General features: G+C 42.2%; 1 protein-coding gene and 2 long non-coding RNA genes across 3 annotated transcripts in view; 2 read left to right on the forward strand and 1 right to left on the reverse strand.

The window, feature by feature from the left end:
• LOC311012803 (uncharacterized protein) overlaps nucleotides 1-5,340 on the forward strand; it is a 28,276-nt gene extending 22,936 nt beyond the window's left edge. The window contains exon 7 of the mRNA XM_084008512.1: nucleotides 3,463-5,340. Coding sequence (XP_083864638.1) covers nucleotides 3,463-3,611 — 149 coding nt within the window. The 3' untranslated portion in view covers nucleotides 3,612-5,340. The remainder of the gene's footprint in view (nucleotides 1-3,462) is intronic.
• A 15,997-nt stretch (nucleotides 5,341-21,337) lies between these two features.
• Nucleotides 21,338-22,240, reverse strand: LOC311012538. Its single transcript, XR_014597052.1, has 3 exons — nucleotides 22,193-22,240; nucleotides 21,806-21,887; nucleotides 21,338-21,758 (listed from the first exon to the last, which is right to left on the reverse strand). It is a non-coding gene; the product is annotated as an uncharacterized lncRNA (long non-coding RNA).
• Nucleotides 22,241-24,404: 2,164 nt separating this feature from the next.
• On the forward strand, nucleotides 24,405-25,960 carry LOC311012020. The gene is made up of 3 exons (XR_014596970.1): nucleotides 24,405-24,522; nucleotides 25,220-25,367; nucleotides 25,775-25,960. It is a non-coding gene; the product is annotated as an uncharacterized lncRNA (long non-coding RNA).
• Nucleotides 25,961-27,459: the final 1,499 nt, after the last annotated feature.

The raw sequence follows: 27,459 nt of genomic DNA on the forward strand, positions 1-27,459 counted from the left end.
CGCTACAAAGTTCTATCTAAACGCTACAAACAAAGTTCTATCTAAACGCTACAAACAAAGTTCTATCTAAACACTACAAACAAAGTTCTATCTAAACACTATAAACAAAGTTCTATCTAAACACTACAAACAAAGTTCTATCTAAACACTACAAACAAAGTTCTATCTAAACGCTACAAACAAAGTTCTATCTAAACGCTACAAACAAAGTTCTATCTAAACACTACAAACAAAGTTCTATCTAAACACTAAAAAGTTCTATCTAAACACTACAAACAAAGTTCTACCTAAACGCTACAAAGTTCTATCTAAACACTACAAACAAAGTTCTATCTAAACGCTACAAAGCTCTATCTAAACACTACAAACAAAGTTCTACCCAAACACTACAAACAAAGTTCTATCTAAACACTACAAACAAAGTTCTACCTAAACGCTACAAAGTTCTATCTAAACACTACAAACAAAGTTTTATCTAAACACTACAAACAAAGTTCTATCTAAACGCTACAAAGCTCTACCTAAACACTACAAACAAAGTTCTATCTAAACACTACAAACAAAGTTCTATCTAAACGCTACAAAGTTCTATCTAAACACTACAAACAAAGTTCTATCTAAACACTACAAACAAAGTTCTATCTAAACGCTACAAAGTTCTATCTAAACACTACAAACAAAGTTCTATCTAAACACTACAAACAAAGTTCTACCTAAACACTACGAACAAAGTTCTATCTAAACACTACAAACAAAGTTCTATCTAAACGCTACAAAGTTCTATCTAAACACTACAAACAAAGTTCTACCTAAACACTACAAACAAAGTTCTACCTAAACACTACAAACAAAGTTCTATCTAAACACTACAAACAAAGTTCTATCTAAACACTACAATCAAAGTTCTATCTAAACACTACAAACAAAGTTCTATCTAAACACTATAAACAAAGTTCTATCTAAACACTACAAACAAAGTTCTATCTAAACACTACAAACAAAGTTCTATCTAAACGCTACAAACAAAGTTCTATCTAAACGCTACAAACAAAGTTCTATCTAAACACTACAAACAAAGTTCTATCTAAACACTACAAACAAAGTTCTACCTAAACACTACAAACAAAGTTCTATCCAAACACTACAAACAAAGTTCTACCTAAACGCTACAAAGTTCTATCTAAACACTACAAACAAAGTTCTATCTAAACGCTACAAAGCTCTATCTAAACACTACAAACAAAGTTCTACCCAAACACTACAAACAAAGTTCTATCTAAACACTACAAACAAAGTTCTACCTAAACGCTACAAAGTTCTATCTAAACACTACAAACAAAGTTTTATCTAAACACTACAAACAAAGTTCTATCTAAACGCTACAAAGCTCTACCTAAACACTACAAACAAAGTTCTATCTAAACACTACAAACAAAGTTCTATCTAAACGCTACAAAGTTCTATCTAAACACTACAAACAAAGTTCTATCTAAACGCTACAAAGTTCTATCTAAACACTACAAACAAAGTTCTATCTAAACGCTACAAAGTTCTATCTAAACACTACAAACAAAGTTCTACCTAAACACTACAAACAAAGTTCTACCTAAACACTACGAACAAAGTTCTATCTAAACACTACAAACAAAGTTCTATCTAAACGCTACAAAGTTCTATCTAAACACTACAAACAAAGTTCTATCTAAACGCTACAAAGTTCTATCTAAACGCTACAAACAAAGTTCTATCTAAACGCTACAAACAAAGTTCTATCTAAACACTACAAACAAAGTTCTATCTAAACACTACAAACAAAGTTCTATCTAAACACTATAAACAAAGTTCTATCTAAACGCTACAAACAAAGTTCTATCTAAACACTACAAACAAAGTTCTATCTAAACACTACAAACAAAGTTCTATCTAAACACTACAAACAAAGTTCTATCTAAACGCTACAAACAAAGTTCTATCTAAACACTACAAACAAAGTTCTATCTAAACACTAAAAAGTTCTATCTAAACACTACAAACAAAGTTCTATCTAAACGCTCCGGTTCGCGGTATATTTTGACGTCATTACGGCTACTGCCGGTGGCGTCTTCCTGATTCATGCAGCTTCTCTGAATCAACAGAACTTCATCTGAATGTATTATACTTTTGCAAGTTTTTGTTTTGGAAGCCTCTCTCCGTCTGAACTATTACAGATGTCACATAAATAAGAGGTTTATTAAACGCAGTTTAATGTGATATCTGGTTATTAAGTTCAGTTAAAGCTGTATTCTACGATTTGAGCCCCCCCACCCTCACACACACACACACCCCTCCCCTCTGTGCTCCTCCGAGCTCGTATCGTTCTCCCCTCGCAGCCTCCCACCTCCCTCTTATTTTACGAAAATAATTCAGCGAAATTTGTTTCTGAAAACATTTTAGGCGAGAAATAAGCTATGCAGTTGCTGAATCTGTCTTGATTTTACATAGACAATGAATGGGAACATTAATAAAATATTAAAATATTTCTTTTTCCCAAGTGTAAATATGTGCAAAACCAAATCAAAGTTCTACTTTGTCAATACAGAGTGCAAATAGTGCAAACGGAGCCTGACCAAGTATGTCATGAACAACATGCTGCAACTACAGCATCTTCAGCATCTCTGACATCGCAGCTGTCAAGTGTATCAATGCTTCGGGAGTTTTGTCTTATCTCTGGGCTGGTGATGCTGCTATGGCAGCTTGCTCCTCAAGGTAACGAGCCAGCATATCCAACGTGCCCGTCATTAACTTGTGTGATGGTAATTGTAGCCGTTTCTGCTTGGACATTTTCACCGCGGTAGCCGCTGAACTACGATGAAAAAAAGCAGTCCCACGTCTCACCCGCCCGAGTAAACGAGCGACGCAGGGAACACCGAAACCAGCTTGGGTTGCAAGATTTATAGTGTGCGCAAAACAGATGTGCGACTTCAATCCCGCGTCGCGCACGGCCACGTCCATATTACGTGCATTGTCGGTAACAATAAGCGATGTCGTAGTTGGGTTTTTTAAGCTCCCAGTCAGTAACAGCTCTCTGTAAAACCTCAGCTATGTATAGCTCACAAATCTCGCGAGGTGGTCTCGTGGTACGAGATCTCGTCACACCCCTAATGTTCGCCCATCTATTATTCAATTACTTTTCCTGATGTTTTTTTTGTATCGTTTCACCATCAGTATCATGATATTTAGGGAAGGGTGTCATGTCGAAACTAATCCTAGATGAACATATTCATGAAGTGTGCAAACAAATGTAGTGCATATACTCACACACAGTATCAACACAATCTGTCTAGTTGTAGGAAGACCATCAGATTATTTCAAAAGGAGGAAGGCTGCTTCCAAATATTGTATCTGTTATTATATTTACAATAACAATCATCGTGTTCTCCTTCACGTACTCCCTAAAATCAGTCTTCTATTATGTCCAATCAGTGGTCCTGCTGGTGTTGGCATGTGTCCTGCTGGTTTCCCGAGTCTGTACTGTCATCTGGAGGAATTACTGGCGGCCTCTCCACTCACCGGGCTCGGCCCAGCTGATGGTCTCACCCCTTGATGGCAGAACATTCCGGATCATCACTTAAACAACTGGAAGTACTCAGTCCTTCCTGTGCCATCGTGGCCGTTGAGATTACGGATTACATTGAATGCGCCATGAAGTTTTACACGCACAAAGGTGTGGCACCACTTTCTTCTGAATAATAATTACTACTACGACTGTTGGCACTACTTATTAATACTTTTGTAAACAAATGCATGCATACGGTTTGATGATCATGTTTTCAATTGCTATATTACTTCAGGCTGCTTGCTGGGGTTTATTGACCATTTGAACGTGTTCTGGGTCTGACTATCTCTTTTAAAGAGAGTCAGAATTCATTCAAATAAGTGGGCTGAGTGTTGCTGGCTGTAACACACAACATGCAGTGCAGACATATCAGGGACGTCTGGCCCAGAAACTCTGTTCTGTGGGAGAACCTTGGAATGCTTCTCCTGAGATTTTCCCCCACTTCACTCCATACATGTCAGAAACTGCTGCCCTTTCCCCTGGTATGCCCCAGGTTTCTGTCTTGGGTCCTGTATTATTTGCTTTACACACTACCCTTACAGTTTTTCTCGATTGTTTACACACATTTTCTGAACGCATGCCTCACACTCTCAGAACTCTACACACAAATTAAAAAACACACACCCAATGGGCAAAACCCCTCAATTCTCCTGCAAAATGAAACTTTACATTCAAAACAATGTTATTTCTTCTCAAAATGGTATTTTGAGAAGAAATACAAACCATCATATGAATAGACATTTATAAGAACCAGTTGAACACTGATGTGTTCAATGTAAAACACGATGAACACTTCTTCTCCATTTACCATAATGACTTAGGCCTTTTTTTGTTCAGTGTTACACTCACTACAGACAGTACATACATACATGTGTTGTAAAATCTTTTAGAATATTGTTTTTAGATATTTTATTTTTCCCACAAGAATACTGTAATGAATACAGTTTTCATCCCAACCAACACAAAGTTGCATATACAGTGGTCTACAAAACCAGAAGAATTTACTGTGTACACAGTTACAAAAAAACAACAACTATCCCACATCCTCTCTTCTGTTTCGGTCTGGCCACAGCACCTCATCCACATCACAGGCAATGCAAGCGATGGCCAAGCAGCGGGGGAAATATCTCCTCGTACTCTCACTCCTCTGGCTCTGCCTCTGTTGCCAATGTTGGCATCCATTGCTCCAAAACAGAAGAGCTCACCCGTTGCACTTTTATGCTAATGCTCTGATTGCAAATTGTAAAACTGTGTTGCAGGTGTTTTCCCATGTGATGAGTCAGTGTGCATAGTAGGGAAATTCACTTTAGAATTTTGAATGGCAGTGTGTTCCTTGTGAAAACAAGAGATTGTCTTCATGAAAATTGTGCCAAATGCAGAGAATTGTGTGTAGTGTTTTGAAAAAAGTGTGTTTTAAAACTGCAATTTGAGTGTAAAGCAGGAATTGTGTTTGCAGTTTAGCAGAGTTAGTTCAGGGGGTTGGTGCATGAGTTACATGTTGTGTTCATCGTGTCTCAAGTACCAGTATTTGTGTGTAAACAATTGAGAAAAACTGTAAGTCATATTATTGGCACATTTAAAGGTATGTTATCCAACTGTTTCTTTTAAGTCTGATGAGACTGACATACTGATTGTTGCATTACTCTCTCACTGCCATTAAGTGATGGATTGCTAATACCTTTTTTCCACCTTTTTAGACTTTTATACAATATCCTTTGAATAAAATACTAAAGATCTTTGTTGAATTCATTTTTTCATTTGCCATTTAAACCATTCTTTTTCACATCTTATGCTTTTAATGTGATTTGCTGAAAATGTAAAATCAGCTGCAAAAATCCTCTTATTTGCAGGTATTTCTGACAACAACATACTATTAAAACACAATTAAGTACACTGCTGCTCCTCCAGTCTCAATGAGATTGGCCAATACGACATATGTAAAAAAAAAGAAAGAAAGCTGCAAGCAGCCATGAACTGTTCCTCCCCCCTTGTTCATGTCGGGGCTATATATGTATATATACATATATATATATATATATACACATACATATATATATGTATGTGTATATATATATATATATATATATATACACATACATATATATATATATATATATATACATATACAGTATATATATATATATATATATACATACATATATATACAGTATATATATATATATATACATACATACATATACAGTATATATATATACATACATACATATATATACATATATATGTGTATATATATATAGATGTATATATACACATATATATATATATGTGTATATATATATATATATGTTCTGTTAAAAATATCAAGACTATTGCCAGCCATTAAAATGCAACTGGCTACTAGTGATAACAGTGACTTGCAGCATATCTGCACAGAGCGTTTTCAGTGCTTTCTATCAAACATGCTTGACATTGGCAACATTTTGAAGACCACATCCATTAGGTTTCAGAAGGAAAAGCTGACCATTGGAGAATGTAAGGATGAACTCATGGTGGCCATTGGACAGTTCACACTTCTGCTTGATGGTGAAGGCCACAGGGCACACACTGTTTCTAATGCTGATGCTGACAGAGACAAGACAGACTTACTCAGTGGGTTAATTGAAGAGTTTGAAATCAGATATGACTCCCTCAAGTCATGTGATCATTTCTTAGTATTTGATCCTTCAACATGGCCTCAGGAAATGCAAGACCTCCACAGTTTTGGAAACACAACAGTTTGCAACATTCTCAAGAAATATGAGGCCACCTTGCAACTTGGCAAAGACACCACTGTGACAGAATGGATGCGCTTAAAGCAGGCAGGAAAACGCCTGGGAGCCTCTTCTGTGTATGACTTAGTCCAAATAGTAAATACAAGTAACCCAGATGCTTACTCCAACATCAACAAGGTGGTTAAGCTGTCTCTTACACTGCCTTTAAGTAGTGCAGCTTGTGAGAGGGGATTCTCACATCTCAACATAATAAAAACCAAGTACAGATCTCGTCTGTCACATGCTCGTCTCTCAGCCCTGATGCACATTCACCTGTCAAAGCAGACCACAGAGACATTTGACCCAAAGCAAGCTGTTGACCTGTGGAGGGAGACAGCTAATCGGAGGCTCAACCAAGGACAGGGAGGTGCATCTGCAGCATCTTCATCATCTACCATGCAGGAAGCTGAAGCAGTGGGTAGGGGGGCTGACACTGTGGAGGACAGTGGGGGCGACACTGAGGACGACAGTGAGGAAGACTGCACTTTAAGTCTTTAAACCACGCTACTTGAGTAGATGGTGTTTGCAGTACCAAACACCATCTCCTGGTACTCACCTGAGTAACCCACTGAAAAAATTATGTGCACCCCTGTATATATATACATATATACATATATATACACACACACTAGGGCCGGGACTCAATAAAAAAAAATAATCTAATTAATTAGAGGCTTTGTAATTAATTAATCGAAATTAATTGCATTTTAATCGCCTGAGAACAGTGAGAAGTAATTTCTTTCACATGGATTTTTAGTATACCATTGAATAATGACTGAATACATAAGCTTAAGCAACAAAATATTGTTTATTTTTGTTCAACCAAGTCCAACAGACCAGTGCCATTTTTGCCATTAAGTGTAGCGATAGCGTGGCGAGGGAGCAAGGCGGGAAGAAATTAAACTAAAGGATTTAACCAAAAATAACCAGAAAGAACCAACAACGCCACCCTGGGAGTTTCACCCAGGGAATTAATTTAGAGTGCGAGGCACACAGGTAAGTTCACTTATAAACAGGCATGAGACGTGGTTTGAATGTTATATTAAAAAAATAGTTTTATTAAATAATCTCTTTATTTTTTTGAAACTTTCTTTTTATTAAGTTTTCAATTCCTTTTTCAACAATAAAGGACAAACAATGAAACATAAAACCGAGAAAAGAGAAAATCATATAGAACAGACAGGTTGACAAGGTTGACATAGGGCATACATTAGAGAAAATGGGATTATCATTAACACAGACAATGAGTTACACGTTAGAGAATATGAAGTCCACTTTTCCCAGTACTTGGCAAATTGTTCAGCTCGTAGTCTTAGGACGAAGGTCAGTTTTTCCATGCACTGTATTTCGTTAACAATGGTGATCCAGTCATTCTTTGATGGCAAATTTGTCTGCAGCCACTTCCGTGTAATGGCCTTTTTGCTTGCAGCCAAAAGCACTTTGTAAAGATAGTTGTCCTGAGCCATAAGTCCAACTGGGAATTTACCCAGGTATAACGTGATGAAAGAAAAATCAACTTTTAAACCAAGGATTGACTGAATTTCTTCAGCAAGCTCTTGCCAATATGGTTGGATAAGCGGGCAAGCCCAGAATATATGAAAGTGATCGGCCATTGTCTGGCCACATTGTCTCCAGCATTTATCCTGTCCCTGAAAACCCTGCTGTTTAAATTTCAATTTAGGAGTAACAAAACATTTTATTATGTTCTTCCAGCAGAATTCTCGCCAAGCTCTGGAGTTGGTGGTTTTAGCTTGACCTGCCCAAACAGATTTCCAATCATCCTCAGATATCTCCAGGCTAGACTCCGCCTCCCATTTTTGCTTAACCTGGATAGTAGAATGGTTCTTGGAGTTTTGTAGTCTTTTGTAAATTTGTGAAATTAAATGTTTACTGTCTTTAGCATTATATGCATCTATAAATACACTGATCAGATTGGCATCTTTATTATCTGTTAGTTTTATTTCCTTGTTGAAGTAATCTCTGACCTGGAAATATCTGAACATATCCTCTCTTCCCAGTCTGTATGATTTACAGATGTGGGTGAAAGATTGTGTAGGCCATCCTTATCAACTATAGTGCAGTAGGCGGTAATACCATTGTGTGTCCACTGCCTGAATCGCTTATCTAGAAGTGATGGTATAAATTCTGAGTCATGTGACACCCATTTCAATAATTTTGCATGCTTCCCAAGATGGAGTTTTTTACAGGAGCTAAACCACACCTTAAGAGCAGCCCTGGTCCAGCAATTTAATTTATCCAGGTGGGGATCATGGTGTTGGCAATTACCTAATAAAGCCTGTATTGGTGTTTCACATTGCTTTAACTCCAAGTCTTTCCATATAGCTGAATAGTTTGGATTACACCAGCAAGCTAGAGGTCTTAGCTGGGCAGCAATATAATAGTCCTCCACTCATGGTAGAGAGAGTCCCCCCTCATCTTTAGGTAACTGCAAGGTCTTATATTTTATTCGGGCCTCTTACTGTTCCAGACAAATCTTGATATAATTCTATTCCATTCCCTAAAATCTTTTGCGGGGATCTCTACAGGAAGTGACTGGAATAGATACAGTAGCCGGGGAAGGACATTCATTTTTATCGTTTCAATTCTATTTGACATGTCTAAAGGTAGTACAGTCCATCTATCTAGATCTGCTTTGATATTCTTAATAACTGGATCATAATTTGTCTTATATATTTTGGTAATGTCTTTTGGGATCCAAACTCCTAAATATTTAATGGCAGGGGCATCCCATTTAAAATCAAATCTGCCTTTCAAGTCAGTGTTCGGTGTGAAATTATATGTGAGTATCTGGGTCTTGTGTGTATTCAATTTATACCCGGAATATGAGCCAAACAGTCTCAAAAGAGACATCAGCTTAGGTATACTTCTTTGTAAATCAGTTAAAGTGAGCAATATGTCATCTGCGAACAGACTTATCTTATACTCACTGCCTCCGATTGAAATGCCTTTACAGTTTTTCTCAAATGCTAAAACACAAAAGCCAATCCTCTAAACCAAATGACCAGTTGTCTAAACACATTTACTAAATCTAGCAATCATTTGCCAATATCATAAACACATTTCACATGAAGACACAATTCACAAAACACAATCCTCCGTTCTCATAAATCTAAACACATTTTTCCTTGCTAAAACACAAGTTGCAAAAGAACTCTGCTCATATTCTCAAATGAAAGCTCATGTGATGCAAAATGGCTGCCACAGTCAGCAATATTTGAACACAATGAACACACCTGGCGTCACTCATTACACACAACGACTCAAAATTGAAGACACTTGTTGCTAATGCTGTAACCACATGTATAAAAGCAAGTTCAGAGTGCACAGTTTGCTGAAGATTCCAAACAAATACAATGGATGAAGGCAGAGTCAGGGGAAGAGGAATTCGAGTGAGAGGAGGGAGAGGAGCTGGCCGTGGAAGAAGAGGAGCAGGCCAACGAGGAAGAGGAGTTCGAATCAGAGGAGGAAGAGGAGCAGGCCAACGAGGAAGAGGAGGAGGCCAACAAGGGAGAGGAGAAGGTCCAGGAGGGAGAGGAGAAGTTCCAGGAGGAAGAGGAGCAGGCCAACGAGGAAGAGGAGCAGGCCAAGGGAGAGGAGAAGGTACATTACATTTACATTTACATTTATGCATTTGGCTGACGCTTTTATCCAAAGCGACTTACAATCGAGGATAAAACATTCAAACAACAGCACAATGTGAGGGAAACTAAGCTAAGTCAAGTGCTAAGTCAAGTGCAGCATTTAGGCTTGGAGAAAATCTCTTACAGTTTTTCTCGATCGTTTACACACATTTTCTGAAAGCATGCCTCATACTCTCAGAACTCTACACACAAATCAAAAAAACACACACACAATGGGCAAAACCCCTCAATTCTCCTGCAAAATGAAACTTTACATTCAAAACAATGTTATTTCTTCTCAAAATGGTATTTTGTTTTCAAATGACACACACAAACCATCATATGAATAGACATTTATAAGAACCAGTTGAACACTGATGTGCTCAATGTAAAACACGATGAACACTTCTTCTCCATTTACCATAATGACTTAGGCCTTTTTTTGTTCAGTGTTACACTCACTACAGACAATACATACATAAATGTGTTGTAAAATATTTTAGAATATTGTTTTTATATATTTTATTTTTCCCACAAGAATACTGTAATGTACACAGTGTTCCTCCCAACCAACACAAAGTTGCATATACAGTGGTCTACATACAAAACCAGAAGAATTTACTGTACAGGCAATGCAAGCGATGGCCGAGCAGCGGGGGAAATATCGCCTAGCATGGCAAATCCATGCTAGGCTCCTCCTCGTACTCTCACTCCTCTGGCTCTGCCCCTGTTGCCAATGTTGGCATCCATTGCTCCAAAACAGAAGAGCTCACCTGTTGCACTTTTATGCTAATGTTCTGATTGCAAATTGTAAAACTGTGTTGCAGGTGTTTTCCCATGTGATGAGTCAGTGTGCATAGTAGGGAAATTAACTTTAGAATTTTGAATGGCAGTGTGTTCCTTGTGAAAACAAGAGATTTTCCCCATGAAAATTGTGCCAAATGCAGAGAATTGTGTGTAGTGTTTTGAAAAAAGTGTGTTTTAAAACTGCAATTTGAGTGTAAAGCAGGAATTGTGCTTGCAGTTTAGCAGAGCTAGTTCAGGATGTTGGTGAATGAGTTACATGTTGTGGTCATTGTGTCTCAAGTACCAGTATTTGTGTGTAAACAATTGAGAAAAACTGTAAGAGTTTTCTTGAAGGTGGAGAGGGTATCTGTAGTACATTTACATTTATGCACATTTATGTCCAGGAGGGAGAGGAGAAGGTCCAGGACGAAGAGCAAGACGACCTCGCACCATCATTACGGACGAGATGCGAGCAACAGTCATTGACCATGTCATTGTCCATGGCATGACAATGGCTGAAGCAGGACTAAGAGTCCGTCCAAACCTGAGTAGGTTCACCGTGGCCACCATTATCAGGGCATTCAGACAACACAACAGGTATTGTACTCTATTGCTTTCTTTGTCACAATACAGTTTTACAAGCCTGTGAAAGTAGTCTATTGGTTTCAAATCAGTTGTTATTGTAAAACATGTCAATTGACAACACATGTTTTTTTCTTTAGAGTTGAAAGAATGCCGCATAGAGGTGGGAGGGTTGCCATATTTACAGCGGCACAAGAAACCCTCATTGTGGATATGGTTCGTGAGAACAACCTCATCAGACTCCGGGAGATCAGAGACAAAGTCATTGCCGATAATGTCAACTTTGAGGGCATTGATGATGTTAGCTTGGCCACAATAGACAGAGTTCTCCGGCGCCAAAAGATGCGGATGAAACAGGTCTATAGGGTTCCCTTTGAGCGCAACTCTGCGCGACACAAAGACCTACGTTACGAGTATGTGCAAGTAAGTATACATCCATGTTCACAGTACAGTTAGTGGACATACTGTGTTGCTCAGTGGCCTACATTACTTCTGGACAATACTGTGCTACCTGATTGACTTCTGAACACCTGTGCACTTTCACATTTTCACAGAGGATATTACAGTTGGACACGATGGCCAGACGTCATGAGTAACTCTTCCTGGATGAGGCTGGCTTCAACCTGCAGAAACGAAGGCAAAGAGGCCGTAACATCATTGGCCAAAGAGCAATCACTGAGGTTCCTGGCCAACGGGGGGGTAATATTACTCTTTGTGCGGCCATGGGTTCAGAGGGGCTTGTCCACCGGCATGCTGTCCTTGGGTCTTACAACACCCAACGTCTCCTCACCTTCCTAGAGGAACTAAGAGACATCCTCCTGGACCGCCAACAACACCATCCTGGGCCTGCACATCCCATTTATGTGATCATTTGGGACAATGTCCGCTTCCACAGAACGAACCAAATCAGAGAGTGGTTCACCACCAACAGTGACCAGTTTTTAAACGTCTGTCTGCCACCCTACTCCCCTTTCCTGAACCCTATAGAGGAGTTCTTCTCATCGTGGAGATGGAAGGTTTATGACCGACAACCATACACCAGAGAGAACCTCCTAAGGGCAATGGAGCTGGCCTGTGGTGACATCCCAGTGGAAGCCTTCCAAGGATGGATGCACCATTCCAGGGCGTTTTTCCCGCGGTGCCTGGCAAGACAGAATATAGCCTGCGATGTGGATGAGGTGATGTGGCCTGATGCAGCTCATCGACATGATGCTGCACAGTGATTGTGGTGTGTGTGTGGTGTGAATAAACTAAATAAAAAAACTTCACATCCTGAACATGTTTTCAAGAGTACTGTTGTGGGCAATAGATTCTGTTTTTGCATTGAGTTGTGTTACAGTAGTGTACATGTAGTATTTTCTATAGATTTATACTCTTCATATGAAACTCACAAATCTAAATGCCTAATCCTCTACAGAGATCTAAGAAGATCCGTTACTGTAAAGTTTCTAAAAATATGCATTGGCAGTTATGAAACAAAGAACCTTCTCACAAATTGAGCATTGTGTTTTCAATTGTTTTGCTTTAGTGCGTAATGATGTGTATAGTGTTTACATTTTTGAAAGCTTCGAGCTGCTCTTTTGGTGTGAAAGTTTGAGTTTTGAAGTGAGAAGGTGTGGTTGTGTTTATGTAGCTTTAGAAAAGGGTGTTGTGTTTAGACATTGGGGAACATAGAGGAAACGTTTGTGAAATGTGTTTTAGCATTTGAGAAAAACTGTAAAGAGTTTACGTGCTCTTTAAAATTGAGGGGAAAGCCTGATTTAACAAAAGGGCCCCTCTTTGAGGTTACAAAAGTTACTTCAGTTGGCATAGTACTCTACCATGGCAGTCTTTCCACCAGACCACTCTCCCATTTTCAATTGGCCTGCTTAACTCAAGCTAAAAGTCAGTCTTTGATCAACGTGAAGAAGATCAAATTAAATAAATTAATAAAATAATAATAATAAAAAGGGGGGGGGGGGCAGGAGGGAGAGGATAACAGTTATTATGAGTCATTTGCTAATTATCAAATCACCTGGTGGGGCTAAGGGAGATCAGACACATTTAGAGCCTGGCACTGGAGTCAGGTCTCCTGAGGGTTGTGGCGGAAAGCACCCAGCTTCTTTCGTATCAGCTCCGGGTGGGATGCTCGTTGACGATGCTTATCCCTGACCCTCTCCCACGCTGTGATGCGAGGCTCTGGGACTGGACCTGGCTCGTTTTGGTCGATGGGGAACTCCCTTTTCCGCAGGTCATCTGCGGCTTCTCTTGCGTCGTTGTAAATCCTGGGTCCACCGTCCAAAAACACCTTGAGCTTAGCGGGTGGGGGGGTCTGAAACCGCACACCCTTCTCTTTAAGCACTCTCCTTATTCCTGCATACTCTCTTCTTTTCTTAACTACCTCCGTCGGGAAGTCGTGGTCAAAATAAACTCTCTTGCCTTTGTAAAAGACCTCCTTCTTCTTCCAAGCAGACGACAGGATCAGTTCTTTAGTTTTATACTTGTGAAAGTTAATTATTATGGAACACGGCGGAGCCTCTCGTGGTGGTCACGGAGCCAGGGCTCTGTGGCAGCGCTGTATTTTCAGATCGAGCTCGCTTGGAGTAGCCAGCTCAGACTTTAATAGTTTGGCCACAAAGTCCATCATATTATTTTCTTCCTCACCTTCAGGTATTCCATAAATGCGGACATTCACTAGCAAGGACCACACCGTCAACCAGATACGTTTAAGGGTTTTATTGATATTGAACAAAAGACGTGTCGAAGATCTCGATACCGGATGCGGAGCGTTGTGGGGCTTCTGTAGGGAATCAGCCGCCGCTCCCAGGCGGCGACGGACCCCCCTCATGGACCTGTGAGGAGAGGATGGAAAGAAGAGCAGGGAGAGAAAAGGGGTGGGGGGGAGGGGCGCAGAGTGCGGGAGCGAAGCGGAGGAGATGGTCAGGTGGTTATTTATAGGATGCGGAAATTGGCGCTGTTGAGGTGTGGTCCTGCTCCCGAAACTTCGCCAATTAGGCTACAATTCACTAGCAAGGACCACACCGTCAACCAGATACGTTTAAGGGTTTTATTGATATTGAACAAAAGACGTGTCGAAGATCTCGATACCGGATGCGGAGCGTTGTGGGGCTTCTGTAGGGAATCAGCCGCTGCTCCCGGGCGGCGACGGACCCCCAAAACCTCCAATTATTTTAACAGGGATTGAGCGGACCTGAGATCTTTGAGATCCGAACGGATGTAGCGGTGGTACGTTTGGGAGGACCAGCGGCCCATGATGCGAATGAAATGTTCTGGGACGCCACTACGGGAGGCTGAAGTGGCGGCTCCGATCCTGAAGGAGTGCCCGGAATAGTTGAGGGGCGCGATACCGGACGATGAGAGCACGAGGCGAAGGTGATGGTGAAACCAGAATCGTGTAGCCACTTGGCCGGATTTGGAAATAAAGAGGGGATCTGTCGTGGTAGAGCTCTGGGATTTGCGGAATTGCAAGAAGTTCGAGAGGGTTTCGAAGGGGTTTAGTGGTGATTGGACCCGGAAGAAGAAGACGGGTGTAGGCGGACCAAATTGGTTAGTTTTGGTTTGCTTTAAGTGGAACACCATGATGTCGTCTGAAAAGTGGGACAAATCGGAAATGCAAGCGTGACGGCTCGGGTCGAAGTAGATGGTTGAAGTAGGACACCGAAAAAGGCTAGCAGAAACATGGCTTCCAGGGTTCTGGCGATTTGGGGAGTGCCGTACCCAGAGTGGATTGTGTGGAGGCAGGTGCACAGCAGGTCTGCAGTAAGAGGGAGACGCTGAGGTTTCGTGGCTGGCTCTTGGCATAGGAGTCCTCTGATGAGGGAAGATATTTGGGGATGGCTGGTGGCCAGCCCCGGACTGCCGGTTATTAACTTGGAGAAGAAGCTTAAGCCACTAAGGTAAGCTTTGATGGTGTGTGTTTTGATTGCCCTGATGGAATGGGCATAAGTGATGTAAGAAGTCAAAGTGATGAGATCGAACGACGGAAAGGTTATGTTGTATAGGTTGTGGAATTGGTGGAAGCTTTTCCAAGCCGTCCAGTAGGAAGAGAGTGTTGAGGGTGATAGGCTATTGATGATGGAGCTCTGGGATTCGCTGATCAGGAGTCTTAGCGCTGGAGTCACAAGGTGAATGTCAGCGCTGAATATGGAGGAACTGGCGTCGGGAAGATGTTGGCGTGAGGCGCCAAGCTTCTGAACTTCTGGAAAAGGAAGCGGGAAAGAGAGTCAGCAATGGCGTTGGCATGGCCGGGTACATGGGCTGCGCGGAGAACATATTGGTGGGTGACGGAGTGCCAGGTGAGACGTCGTGTGAATGGCATGATGGATGGGGAGTTGGAGCGACCTTTGTTAATGATGTCTACTGCCGCGAGGTTATCGGAATATATGAGAATGGATTCGCGGGACCATTCGTGTCCCCACAAGATGGCGGCGGCTATTATGGGGTAGATCTCGAAGAGCGCAGAGGAAGCGACTTGGCATTCATTTGCGAGCTCTGGGGGCCATGCTGCTGCGAACCATCTTCCGTTGTAGAAACCCCCAAAACCGACTGAAGGAGCGGCATCGGTGTACAGGTGAATGTCATGTGGGTGCCTAAGTTGGTCGTGGTAGAAGAAGGTGATACCGTTCCAGTTGGAGAGGAGGTTGAGCCACAGGCGGAGTTCAGCACGGCTTGGGCTATCCAGGGAGATGGAGGTCAAGAGTGATGGAACGGAAGAAGCGACAGATAGTAAGTGGGATATGAAGGCTCGCCCTTGGGGGATGATGCGTAGGGCGAAGTTAAGGTGGCCCAGAAGGGACAGCAGTTGACGTTTGGTGCAGCACGGGGCGTAAAGGAAATTGGAGATCAGGAGGCTGATTCGGTTGAGCTTTTCAACCGGGAGAGAAGCCTGGAACTTATTTGTGTCGAGGGTGATACCGAGAAACTCTAGGGATGTGGAGGGGCCCTCGGTTTTCTCGGCGGACAGTGGAACTCCAAGGTCGGCAAAGACTGAAGTCAAGATGACCAGGCCGGAGGCTGGTGGTGACGATGGGGGGGAAATGATAAGAAAATCATCCAAGAGATGGATGACGTAAGGAATCCCATGGTTGTTGGACAGGATCCAGCAAAGGGCTTCGGACAGGGTGTCGAATAGTTTGGGGCTGCTTTTACAGCCGAAAGTGAGCCTGACGGCGAAGTAGTATACACCGCGCCAGCGGACACCGAAGAAGCGCCAGAAGTCGGGGTGGATGGGGAGGACTTTGAAGGCGTTGGTGATGTCGGTTTTTGAGAGCCATGACCCTTTGCCGGCAAGTTTAATGAGGGCGATGGCATGGTTGATGGTGGCATAGTGAAGGGAAAAATCCTCACTCGGGACCAAGCTGTTGATGCTGGGGATGGTACTGCTGTGGGGTGCTGAAAGATCTATGATAATGCGTTTCTTGCCGGAGTATTTCCTAGTTGCAATGCCGAGGGGGCTGATGCGAAAGTTAGGAAAAGGGGGATGGACGAATGGTCCGATCATGAAGCCTTCCTTGACTTCTATTGCCAGCAGGCAGTCGACTGATTCTGGATCGGTTATGGCTGAGGTTTTTAACCTCGAAAGGAATGGATGGGTGTGTGGAAAGTCCGGGATGGAAACCCTCTTTGAATCCTTTAATCAGGAAGTGAACGAAAGCTGGATCGGGGTGGTTACGAAGTGCTTCTGCTAAAGCTGTGATATTAATGGGTGTAGATAAGTGCTCACCTGGTTTCGGCGAGGTAGGGTTGTGCGGGCATGCTGGGCGGGCGTGGCCCCCGCCGCAGAAGGAGCAGACGTGGAGGAAGCGGCACTGGGACATGGAGCATCCGGTGCTATTGAAGTTGTTGCAGATGGAACGTCCTCCTTGGTGGAAGATGGGTCTGCCTTTTTTATCGATGCCTTTGGTGATGGGGAAGGTGGAGGGTGCGGATGACACCCGTTTAGGAGAAATGGGTGCTGGTGGAGGTGCCGACGACAAGCGGGAGAATGCTGACGCTCTCGTTCGGCTTCGATACGGCTCATTGTGGGTGGGGATGGAGCAAGAAGAGGCTGGGTGAGATGGGCCGCCGCAAAGGGGGCATTGGAGAGCTGCGCGGGCGGCGAAGATGCGGCAGTATATTTCGTTATCGAGAGTGCCCCAGTAGGTGGCCTCGTTAAATTGAGAGAGGCGGGCTGCAGCTTGGGAGACGAAGTGTATGTGGTATTGATAAAAAACGTTTCCTCCAAAGCGGAGGGCAAGGTTCAGGATGGTGGACAGATAGTCGTCCAGTTCATGTCGTCGCATGGGGAATTTGGAACATAAGACGTCTCGAAAAAGGGAGAAGGCGTAGGCAAACTCTGTGGGGTTAAGTTCTCTAGAACGTGAAGTGAAGCTAGGGGTTGCCTGCTGGGGGGGGAGCCCGGGTGCTGGCATCCCGGAGCCGATGACCCCAGCTGACCAGGGCTGCTCGGACTGCTGGAACTGGGATGGCACGGGTCCCTGCCACCCAGCGCAGGGCGCTGGCATCTCGGTGCCAGGAGCTGGAGCGGACTGTGGTTGATGAAAAACTGGGGCGGGAGCCGCTGGCATCCCGGTGCCAGCAGCCCCTGCTGGAACTGGCTGCTGTAGTTGGAAGTAAGGAGCGGGAGTCACTGACATCCCGGTGTCAGGTGCCCCCGCTGCCGCGAGCTGCTGTGTCTGGAAATAGCCGGCAGGGGGCGCTGGCATCCCGGTGCCAGGAGCCCCTGCTGGAACTGGCTGCTGTAGTTGGAAGTAAGGAGCGGGAGTCACTGACATCCCGGTGTCAGGTGCCCCGGCTGGAACTGGCTGCGATGGTTGCTGGTAAAAGGTAGTTGGTTGCTGATGCTGGTGGTGGTGATGAACCTGGTGGGGGTTGGAGGGTCCTGACATCCATCTGGGCGCCCCCTCTGGAGTGTGGGGATGACGGGAGGTGGTGGTGATGGTTCTGGGGTTGTTAGTTCTGGCGGATGATCTCTGACTCTGTTTCCTTTGGGCCGAGTTGTTTGATGGTACTGTCCCTTTAACGAGAGCGTCGGCGTCGCTGCTGGAAGGGGTGTGCGTGGTGACGTCACCCGGAAGCGACCTGGTGTTGACGGAGCCGGCGGCCATGAGTATGGAGAACAGTTTTGCTTTGTTATCGGATCTGTGAAACGGAATGCCTTTATCTTTTAAGGTCTTTTGGAGTGTGGCTACTTTCCAGTCGGAGATTTTTGAAGCTGGAGGCTGGTCGGGGGATCTGGCTGGAGCATGTTGCCGTTGCGACCGGCGAGTTGTTCGGCCGGGTTTGTCGGAATGGCGGCGGGAGGCTGGAGCGGTCCTCGGCGGTGAAGGGGTCGGCGAGTTCCGGCGACGGCGACGTTCTGTCCGCGCGTTTCCCTGTCCTCTCTTGGCTGCTGGAGGAAGTGGGCTGGGAGACCTGGATGATTCGTCGGGCGAGCTATGATAGTCTTGGATATGGAGAAGGGATGAACGAGGCGGGATACAAACCATGGATGAGACGGAGCTGGGTTTCGTCGGGGACGCTGGCGTCCGGGACATCGTTGGAGCCACTGAAGTCGGGGTCTCGGGTATGGAGGTGACGTCGGCTTCTGGTGAATTGTGGTCTCGGTGGAAGAGGTCGTCGTCGGAAGGGGAAAGAGAGACGAAGTCAATCTTGAGGTGAGTTGGCTATGAAGTGAGCCACACGGGTTTGCTCGTGCAAAATTGCTCGTTTTCTTGAGGCGAAGTCGCGTGCTCTCACGAAAGCGAAGGCGCAGAGTGCGGGAGCGAAGCGGAGGAGATGGTCAGGTGGTTATTTATAGGATGCGGAAATTGGCGCTGTTGAGGTGTGGTCCTGCTCCCGAAACTTCGCCAATTAGGCTACAATTATTTCGCCGTGACCGGGCCTCCAAATCTGTCATTTTCGTTTGCAGGGATTCCTGTTTTTGCTGCATTTGTCGGAGCGAGTCCTCGAGGTCGAGGTTGCGCTCCTCCAGCTCGGGCCACACGCTGTTCGGCTTCCTCGACTCGCGTTGTTGTGCTTTCCAAGTCCCCCTTGATATCTCCCAGGGCCTGGTTAAGCTCTTCTCTGAGTTCAGTCAGCTCCTTCTTCACGTCCTCTCTCAGTGTAGACCGGAATGAGTGCAGCTCACTTTTTACATCGGAGCGCATTGCCTTGATCTCAGTGTGAATACTAGCTAGCAGGCTAGCATCAGTCGCGTCAAGTCCGGCCGGGCTAGGCGAGCTAGCATTAGCTTCGACGTCGCTCTCCATGGCTACTTTATCATGTTTTCCGGATCTTGTATTCATTTTACTTTTAGCTTTGCTGGTTTTGTCCCCTTCCTTCGTTTAACAACTATATTGCCACACTAAAGCACTTGAATCTGGGGAAATAATCTGTGATTTGGGGAGAGCGTTAGGTCAGCCTGCCATCTCGTCGACGTGCCCCAAATCTAAATAATCTCTTTAAAAGGTCTTTTTATCATTCATACTAAACAAAAGAAAAGCAAAGCAAATAAAGAGGCTGGAGCCGAGTAAGTGGACAGTGACTAGTGCAAGGGGGGTTCTACCAAAATAATGAAATTAACTAAAAATCACCCGGCACACACACTGAAGGAAACCCGCTCCCAAGGCACAGCAGACGAGACAAGGGGGGGCACCACCACCAGGACACAGCACGCCACCACCGGTCTCCTGAACAACTGAAAAAAAGAAATAAATACTTCAGTGGGCAAATCCAACAAATTAAACTAAATTATTTCAAATAAACAAGACTATAATTGCTAAAAAAATAAACTTAAAAAACAATAACAATGGCCCACAATTAACTCAAATAATCAAAATACACTCTACAACACTCATTCACACATCAGGGACGTAGGCCCCAGTCAGAGATGGACAGAGTAGGAGTACAAATACTACTGGTCAAAGTTTACTCCGTTACAAGTAAAAGTAGCTCAGTCGACATGGTACTCGAGTAAGAGTAAAAAAGTACTTGCTTTTAAAGGTACTTAAGTATCCAAAAGTACATGCTTTTAAATTCACTTTAAGTAAGAGTAAGAGTACATTTCAAATAAAATGAATGGTTCTAGGCTTAACATACAAACAAATATTAATATAACAATAAATATTTGTGTAAAAAAGGCTATGGGGGTTCATGTCTTCCTGCACCACCAGTAAATACCAACCACTGCTATACAGTCACACAAGATAAGTAAAATATAATACAATACATATACTTTTAACTAGTATGACTAGATTAACATACTGTATCTTACGGTGTTATATTGCCAGGGAAACTGCATCGAACATAGCCCATCTACAAGCTCACAAACGCAAACTTCTGACTTCTGCTATGAGCCTGCCTGTTAATCAGGCATGCAAGGATGTTGTACGACAAAGTATACATCCAGTTTATTCAGCCCAAAAGCAGCATATTATATATTCCTCAGTAATATGGCAAAAGGATTAACTAAAGCAAAGCAAGGGGGTCGACAAAAGTTTGGTGAGTGTTAATAACAAATAACGTTACGAGAGCGTTTCATTCGGACACACACACACACGCACACGCACACGTAGTTTTTGTGATCAACACACACACATTCTCACAACATGATGACATTGACCGAGACAAATAGAAAAAAAAACATGGTGAAAGTCTGGTTAACTTACGTCAACGTGTTTCTTTAAGTTGGACGAGTTGTTGAAAGCAGAGATGTAGTTTTCCTTCGGCGAACACAATACACATTTGAAAATATATGACTGTTTGTCTGTGTCCATGTTTTTTACTCTGTAAAACTCAAACATGGAGTCCAGATAAGGCCAAGGATTTTCTGAAAGTTCCTCCGGATCATTATCACACTCAGTCTGAGACTCAGCCATTGTCGCGGTTTTGTGTTGACAAACACAGTCGAGAGCGTGGCTACTTTGACGGTATCCTTATGGTGTAATGTCCTGTCTGTTTTCCTGTTAAGTTATTCATTTTGTCCCGTCTCTTGTTGTCCGGTCATTTCCTGTTCTATTTTGAAGTAATGTTTTCTCCCTCCCGTTTCAGGTGTTTTTGCTTCCTGCCCTCTTGTTCCTGCGTCTGTGATTGTCTAACCCCGCCCTGATTGTTTCCACCTGTTTCCCATTACCCTGTGTATATATTGTCAGCGTCTTTCCCTTGTCCTTTGCCAGTTTGTCATGTGTTCACCCGTGCTTACCCGCGTTCTTGTCCTTGTCCTGTCGGTTCCTGAGCTGAGGGTTTGTTTTGCTACTTTGCTTCTCCTAAGTTGTTACTTTCTAGCCTTAGTTCCTCTGTTCTTTTCCCAGAGTGATTTTCAGTTTGTTTTCTCCTTTGTTTTTCTGTCAGTTTTCTAGCTCAGTGATTTTCAGTTCCTTTCCTTAGACTAGCCTGCCTCAGTGCCTGAGTTTTTCTGTTCATTTTTTTGTATAGACGTTTGGCCTTTGCGCCTGAGTTCTTTTGTTCACTTACCAGCCAGTGTATTATTATATTGTCTTTATTTAATAAATTTCTATTTTTTTACTTTGACTACTTTGTACCGAGTCGTTAGGCTGGGTGAACCCTGCCTGAACTTCCGGGAAATTTGGATTTCGCTCGGCAGTTTAGGCTGGACACCCTCAGGCTTACTTTCGCTGTTACATTGCCAGAATCTTTGGCTCCAATCAGAAACGGCCATTCTCTCCTGGCACGCTCTGATTGGTTGTAGGACTATCCAATTGCGTACGGAGTCATTTGAACAATGCCCATTGATCCCGCCTCTTGAGCAGTAGAAACAAAGCGCAGCTTCCCCAGACTAATGTTCAATCTTAAAAGATTGACCTTAGTATGGTGAAAACCAGACTACCGAGTCGTGCTTCTGGGTTCAGATCCTGAGTCAGGCCTTGTCATATGGGGAGGGATTATGTATTTCCGCTTTTACGTAGATCCCAGTGGAGAGCATGCACTGTGATAGGTTTCCTTCTTTGACAAACGGCTTGTGTCCAATAGTATTTTTATATATATAAAAAAAAAAAAAGAGCAGACCTGAAAGTAACGAGTACCTTTCAGCCTTTCTAGAAATTAACTTGATTAAAAGTAAAAGTATTCGTCTTGGAAATGTATTCAAGTAAGAGTAATAAGTACCAAAGAAATCTAATACCGGTACTCAAGTAAAGGGAATAAGGGATGCAAATTATCGAGTAATTCATTAAAACGATAGTTGTTTCATCTTATCGATCGATTAATTGATAAGCGGCAATTCTTCTGAGAAGCTGAATTTTCCCTCTGAATAGGTTCTATCTACTGTATACGTAACATCAAATGCCATCTTCCTTATGCAAAGAAAAATGCAAATCATATTTTGAATAATTTAATTTTAATGCATCAATTTGGTGAATTTTGAGAACCAAAATATGACATATCAATTACTGACCAATTTCTTACAAACTGCTGGTTCTGATCCAAATGTTGACATACTAAATGGGGTTGAGGAGTTTAAGCATTCAAGAAAAGATGAGAACAAAAATGACTAAAACACAGTGCTGAGCCTTTACACTATTAGTTTATTATAACTAGTATTATTAATATAAGTGGGTGAATATTCCTCAGCCTTCCTTGGTGTTTTGGTTTTGACTGAAGCCTCATTGACATACGTCTCCACTCGCCCATCTCTGAGCGACAACTGTCAATGAATGTGAATGTGTTCTAGCGGAATGTGGCCAGGACAGGCGATGCGATGTGGGCGGGGACGGAGAGAAAATAACTTGAAGCGAGTACCAAGCGAGTACCAATCACAATGTAGAATAGAGATGATTGACAGTGACGACAACAGAGAGTTCCAGAGAGAATTGCTGCCTGAACTAGCCGTCGGCGGCAGTGAGTTTTTTCTTGCCAGCGAGTAGAATTCAGCGAGAAAGTGAGTGACGGGCGAGTAGCGACATATGTGAACGGGGCTATACGTGCCGTCAAACTCGCCAGCTGAGGGGGGGTCGGCGCGGGGGACGCCTTGCCATGGCGACGGGGGAAAACAGAACGTTGATGAGCCAAACCAGCCGCGAGGATTTCCCCTTATAATAAGCGCTGCTGCCCTCCTGTTTAGGCCTATCATTAGAGCCGCTAGTTAAGTCCATTTGCCTTGATGAAATAATTATGGGCGAACATCGAGACTATGGCAGCCTAAATTAGACTATGGCGGTGCGCCATAGTCAGTGTTGGGCAAGTTACTTCAAAAGCGTAATGCATTATTTATTACTTGTTACTGTCATTTCAAAGTAATTAGTTACATTACAATATTACTGTCTTTGAATTGTAAGGCATTACACTACTTTTACATTACTTTTGCATTACTTTTCACCAAAATAAAAGGAAATATGGATTTTTTGTTCTCAATAGATCTTCTTGTGTTCAATGCAGCTCATTGGTCCGTGTATGTTTTGGTCATTCGATTTTCAATTCACAAACGGATATTAAAAAACAAATTAGTGGTTATTTGATTTTCGTTTTAAAATACTAAAATTAAAATTGAATTACAAGGCGTTTTTCTTTGTCAAGGTCAGAAAGGGATGGAGTAAATTTAATAGACAACATTGTCTATTTCCATGATTAATATATCAACTGGGGTAATTTAGGAATGTTAAAGTCATGTTTTTTTTGTTTTTTTTTAGACGGGACCTACATACGGAAGAAGGATGATGAAGGGGTATCTCGCCATGAAAGGAGTGCATGCTGCAGAGACACGAATTGGATCAGTGCTCAGGACTTTGCATCAGCCTTACCATGAAGCAAGACGTCAGGTAGTCTATGTTACTGTCTCAGCCTTTATACTTGTAGAATGCATGTGTAGTTTGTATAACACTAGAAACTAAGCGTTTTTGTGACAATATATGTAATTACATTTACAAATAGATTGAATTTTATTTACAAAACCTGCAACCATTGCAGAGAAGGAGTAATGGGATTTCATATTTGTGATAATTAATGTTCCTATCTTTTAGGGTGCCCGCAATCTCAACCCCACACCATATCAAGCAGACTACATGGGTCAAAAGGTTCATATGGACCAAAATGAAAAGCTGGCTATGTTTGGGGTCACCCATGTTGTAGCCATTGATGGCTTCAGCAAAAAGGTTGTTGCTCATTCTACAATGCCTATAAAAAACAACCTAGTGATCTACCAAGATGTTTTCAGGTAACAGCCCATGTATTGTTGTGGACACTGAAGGGATTAATTAAATCTGTCATTTCTGCAAGACAGTGGTTGTCGGCCAATTTATGGATATTATATCAATATTGTGCTGTACTATGATACTAGATATGGTCTGGGATATCATAACAATATGACAGAAGTGTAGTCTCTGGTTTAAAAGGCTACATTTTAGGGAAAGTTATGCAACTATGAAGTTATTAGACTTGTGGCTGTTTTATTCTTTGCCCCAACCAGCCCGGTCATCATATCAACATTACTAATGGTTCTTTATCAAAAAAATATCTTGTGCATAAATATTTCATGAGGTCTCAAGGTATTCAGCCAAAGATATGATATTTGAACTTGTTTATATTGCTTGGCCCTCGTTCCCCCCACTATTTTGTGTTGGCCATTTGCAGATTTCCCCTATTCATTGACCCACCTGTCATTTATAATTCCTTTTAGACAATGGAGAAAAAAGAAAAACCGGCAAATGACAAAGCTACATTCATTAATCCCATACTATTAAGCCTTTGAAGTAGTTGTACAATGTGGCTAAATGACTGCTTAACATCTACATTGTTATTGTCAGTAGGCTATAACATTGTTATCATATCATAGCCAATACTTAGAGCAACTTATTCAGAGCAGTTGCGTTTGAAAGGTTTTCCCCAAATTACATTTTTTTTTCATCCAATAGGTCTGCAGTACTTGCCAATGGAATGTGGGATCAGGTGCGAGTAGATCATGGCAAGGAATTTTATTTGACACTGTTCATGCAGGAGCTGTTGTCGCCATATCGCCATAATCAGGAGAGAAGGCCTTACTTACAGACTTCATCAACAAGGGTAAAGTTGTAACATGCCATTGAACATAACATTAACCTTGGCCAAGAACAGGGAGTTTTTTAATTATCTGGTTATAACTTAATATTAAACTGCATAAGCAACCACACTGTAGTTTATTCAAACCTTATATTGTAGTTATGTGATGAACATTTTTTATTACAGTCCATTTGCATAATTGTCCTACCAATTCCTGGTAAAACTGTGAATTTACTAGCTTAGCAGTCATTGTGCATGATACCTGCATATATAGTAATTTCTGTTACATGTGCATAATGACTGAGTTGGTAAAGTTACAGATTGACTGGCAGTTCTGCATGACTATGTCTCCCAAATCTAAGAAAACATTTATAAGTTCCATTAAACCATCAAAATAAATGAACTGATGACAAATCTGTTTCTGGTTCCAGAATCATAAAGTTGAACGAATCTGGCCTGAGGTAAATAATCGTGTCAACTATCCCCTCAAGACAGCCCTTCTGCAATTGGTGGATCAAGAGGAACTAGACATGGATGACAACCTTGTTAGATATTGTGTGTCCAACCTGACAATCCAGTTGTGCCAGATTGGTCTTACAAAGGTAGTGGAGTCATGGAACGCTCACCGAATACCAGGTGAAATATACCGGTGAAGCGAAAACTAAAATAATTACAACAGGCATTCATAAGTTTCAAGATCAAGTATATGTTCTTTATTTTACAGGTAAAGGCATACCAAACAACTTGGCTGGCAGTGGTTGTCCAAAACAAATCCCTGAGGAGCTGTTGCCTCATTCAGTTGAAGCAGCAGACCTTTATAGCCAACAGCTGGGATCACAACTGACCGCACATTCTACTTTTGGAGTTGATCCATTTTCAACCGAAAAGAACAAAATTACAGTGGAGAATCAGTTTGCAGAGACATATTCAGACATATCAGACTTGTTCTCGAGAGCAGTGAACAACGACTTTGCACCATTCAAAGAGGCATTGCTCTATCTCATAACTACAACTCAGCGCAATGTGTGAAAATCCATTTGCTCCATTTGAACTTACAGAATATAGTAACAGGAACAAGTAATTGGTGGCAGTGGGTGTTTGATAAAGATAATATTAATGTCAATCAAATAGTGTTGTAAATAAGACCAGATGATCAAATGTTCAACTTATTTCTTTGTGTTAAATAAGAACTCTGACCCAAGTCAATTATGTAAACTCAAATACACCGTGCCTGCATAAAAGTGCAAAATGTTACTCCTCTTCACAAAGGGATTTCAGTACAGAAAATACCTCTGACAGACCATTAACCTCAAATATGTTGCTGCCTCTGGAGTCCCCCCTACATTTTGCACAGTAGTCAGATGTCTCCTGCCACTGTTCCACACATCTTTTGCAGCCAATGATGCTTTTGCAACATTGTGTGAAGACTGGCTCCTCGATGAACTCTAAAAAAAGAAATTGAGAAAAACTACTAATTTTCTGTGTGTCCATTAAAATATTATTCTGTATTGGGTGACAGTGTTTTATTTTTTATTAACTTTAATGCATTTAAAAATGTTTTTGTTATTATATCATACTATGGCCTGCCTGCATCAGTACATGCAAGTAACTGTAGTGAATTAAACACATATGACCTTGGTTAGAGAATGTAAAAACATGTATTTGTAAAACACAAATTCTGGCACACAACAGGCAAAAAAGATTCAGAATTATTTTACATGTGTGTGGTATTTATTTACTATCCATTACATACTTACTCAAACAAACAACACAGCAGAACCCTTGCTTGATGGTCTGTAGCTGGGAAGGAGTCAGGATGACTCTTTGAGTGGCAGTCAGATTGGTGAGGTCTCTGATTGCTGCAGTGACATCCGGTAAGCTCTGTGATGCCAGTACCAGCTCTTCGATTTTTTCGGTGACCTCTCCAATACCTGCAGCATCTTCATCTCTTCGGCTGCTGAACAGAAAAAAAGAGATAATTACTGGTATTGTTAAATCGGTTTTGGTAATGGCTATCTAACCTTTTATTTGAAAGATTAGAAAAGGGGGGACTAAATAACAAAAGTAAGTATTTTTATTCATGAATGTAGCTTGGCCAGGTCAGGGCATTCAAAAC

The sequence above is a fragment of the Eutrigla gurnardus genome (genome assembly GCF_963514095.1).
Source record: "Eutrigla gurnardus genome assembly, chromosome: 4".
In the NCBI taxonomy this organism is placed as follows: Eukaryota; Metazoa; Chordata; class Actinopteri; order Perciformes; family Triglidae; genus Eutrigla; species Eutrigla gurnardus.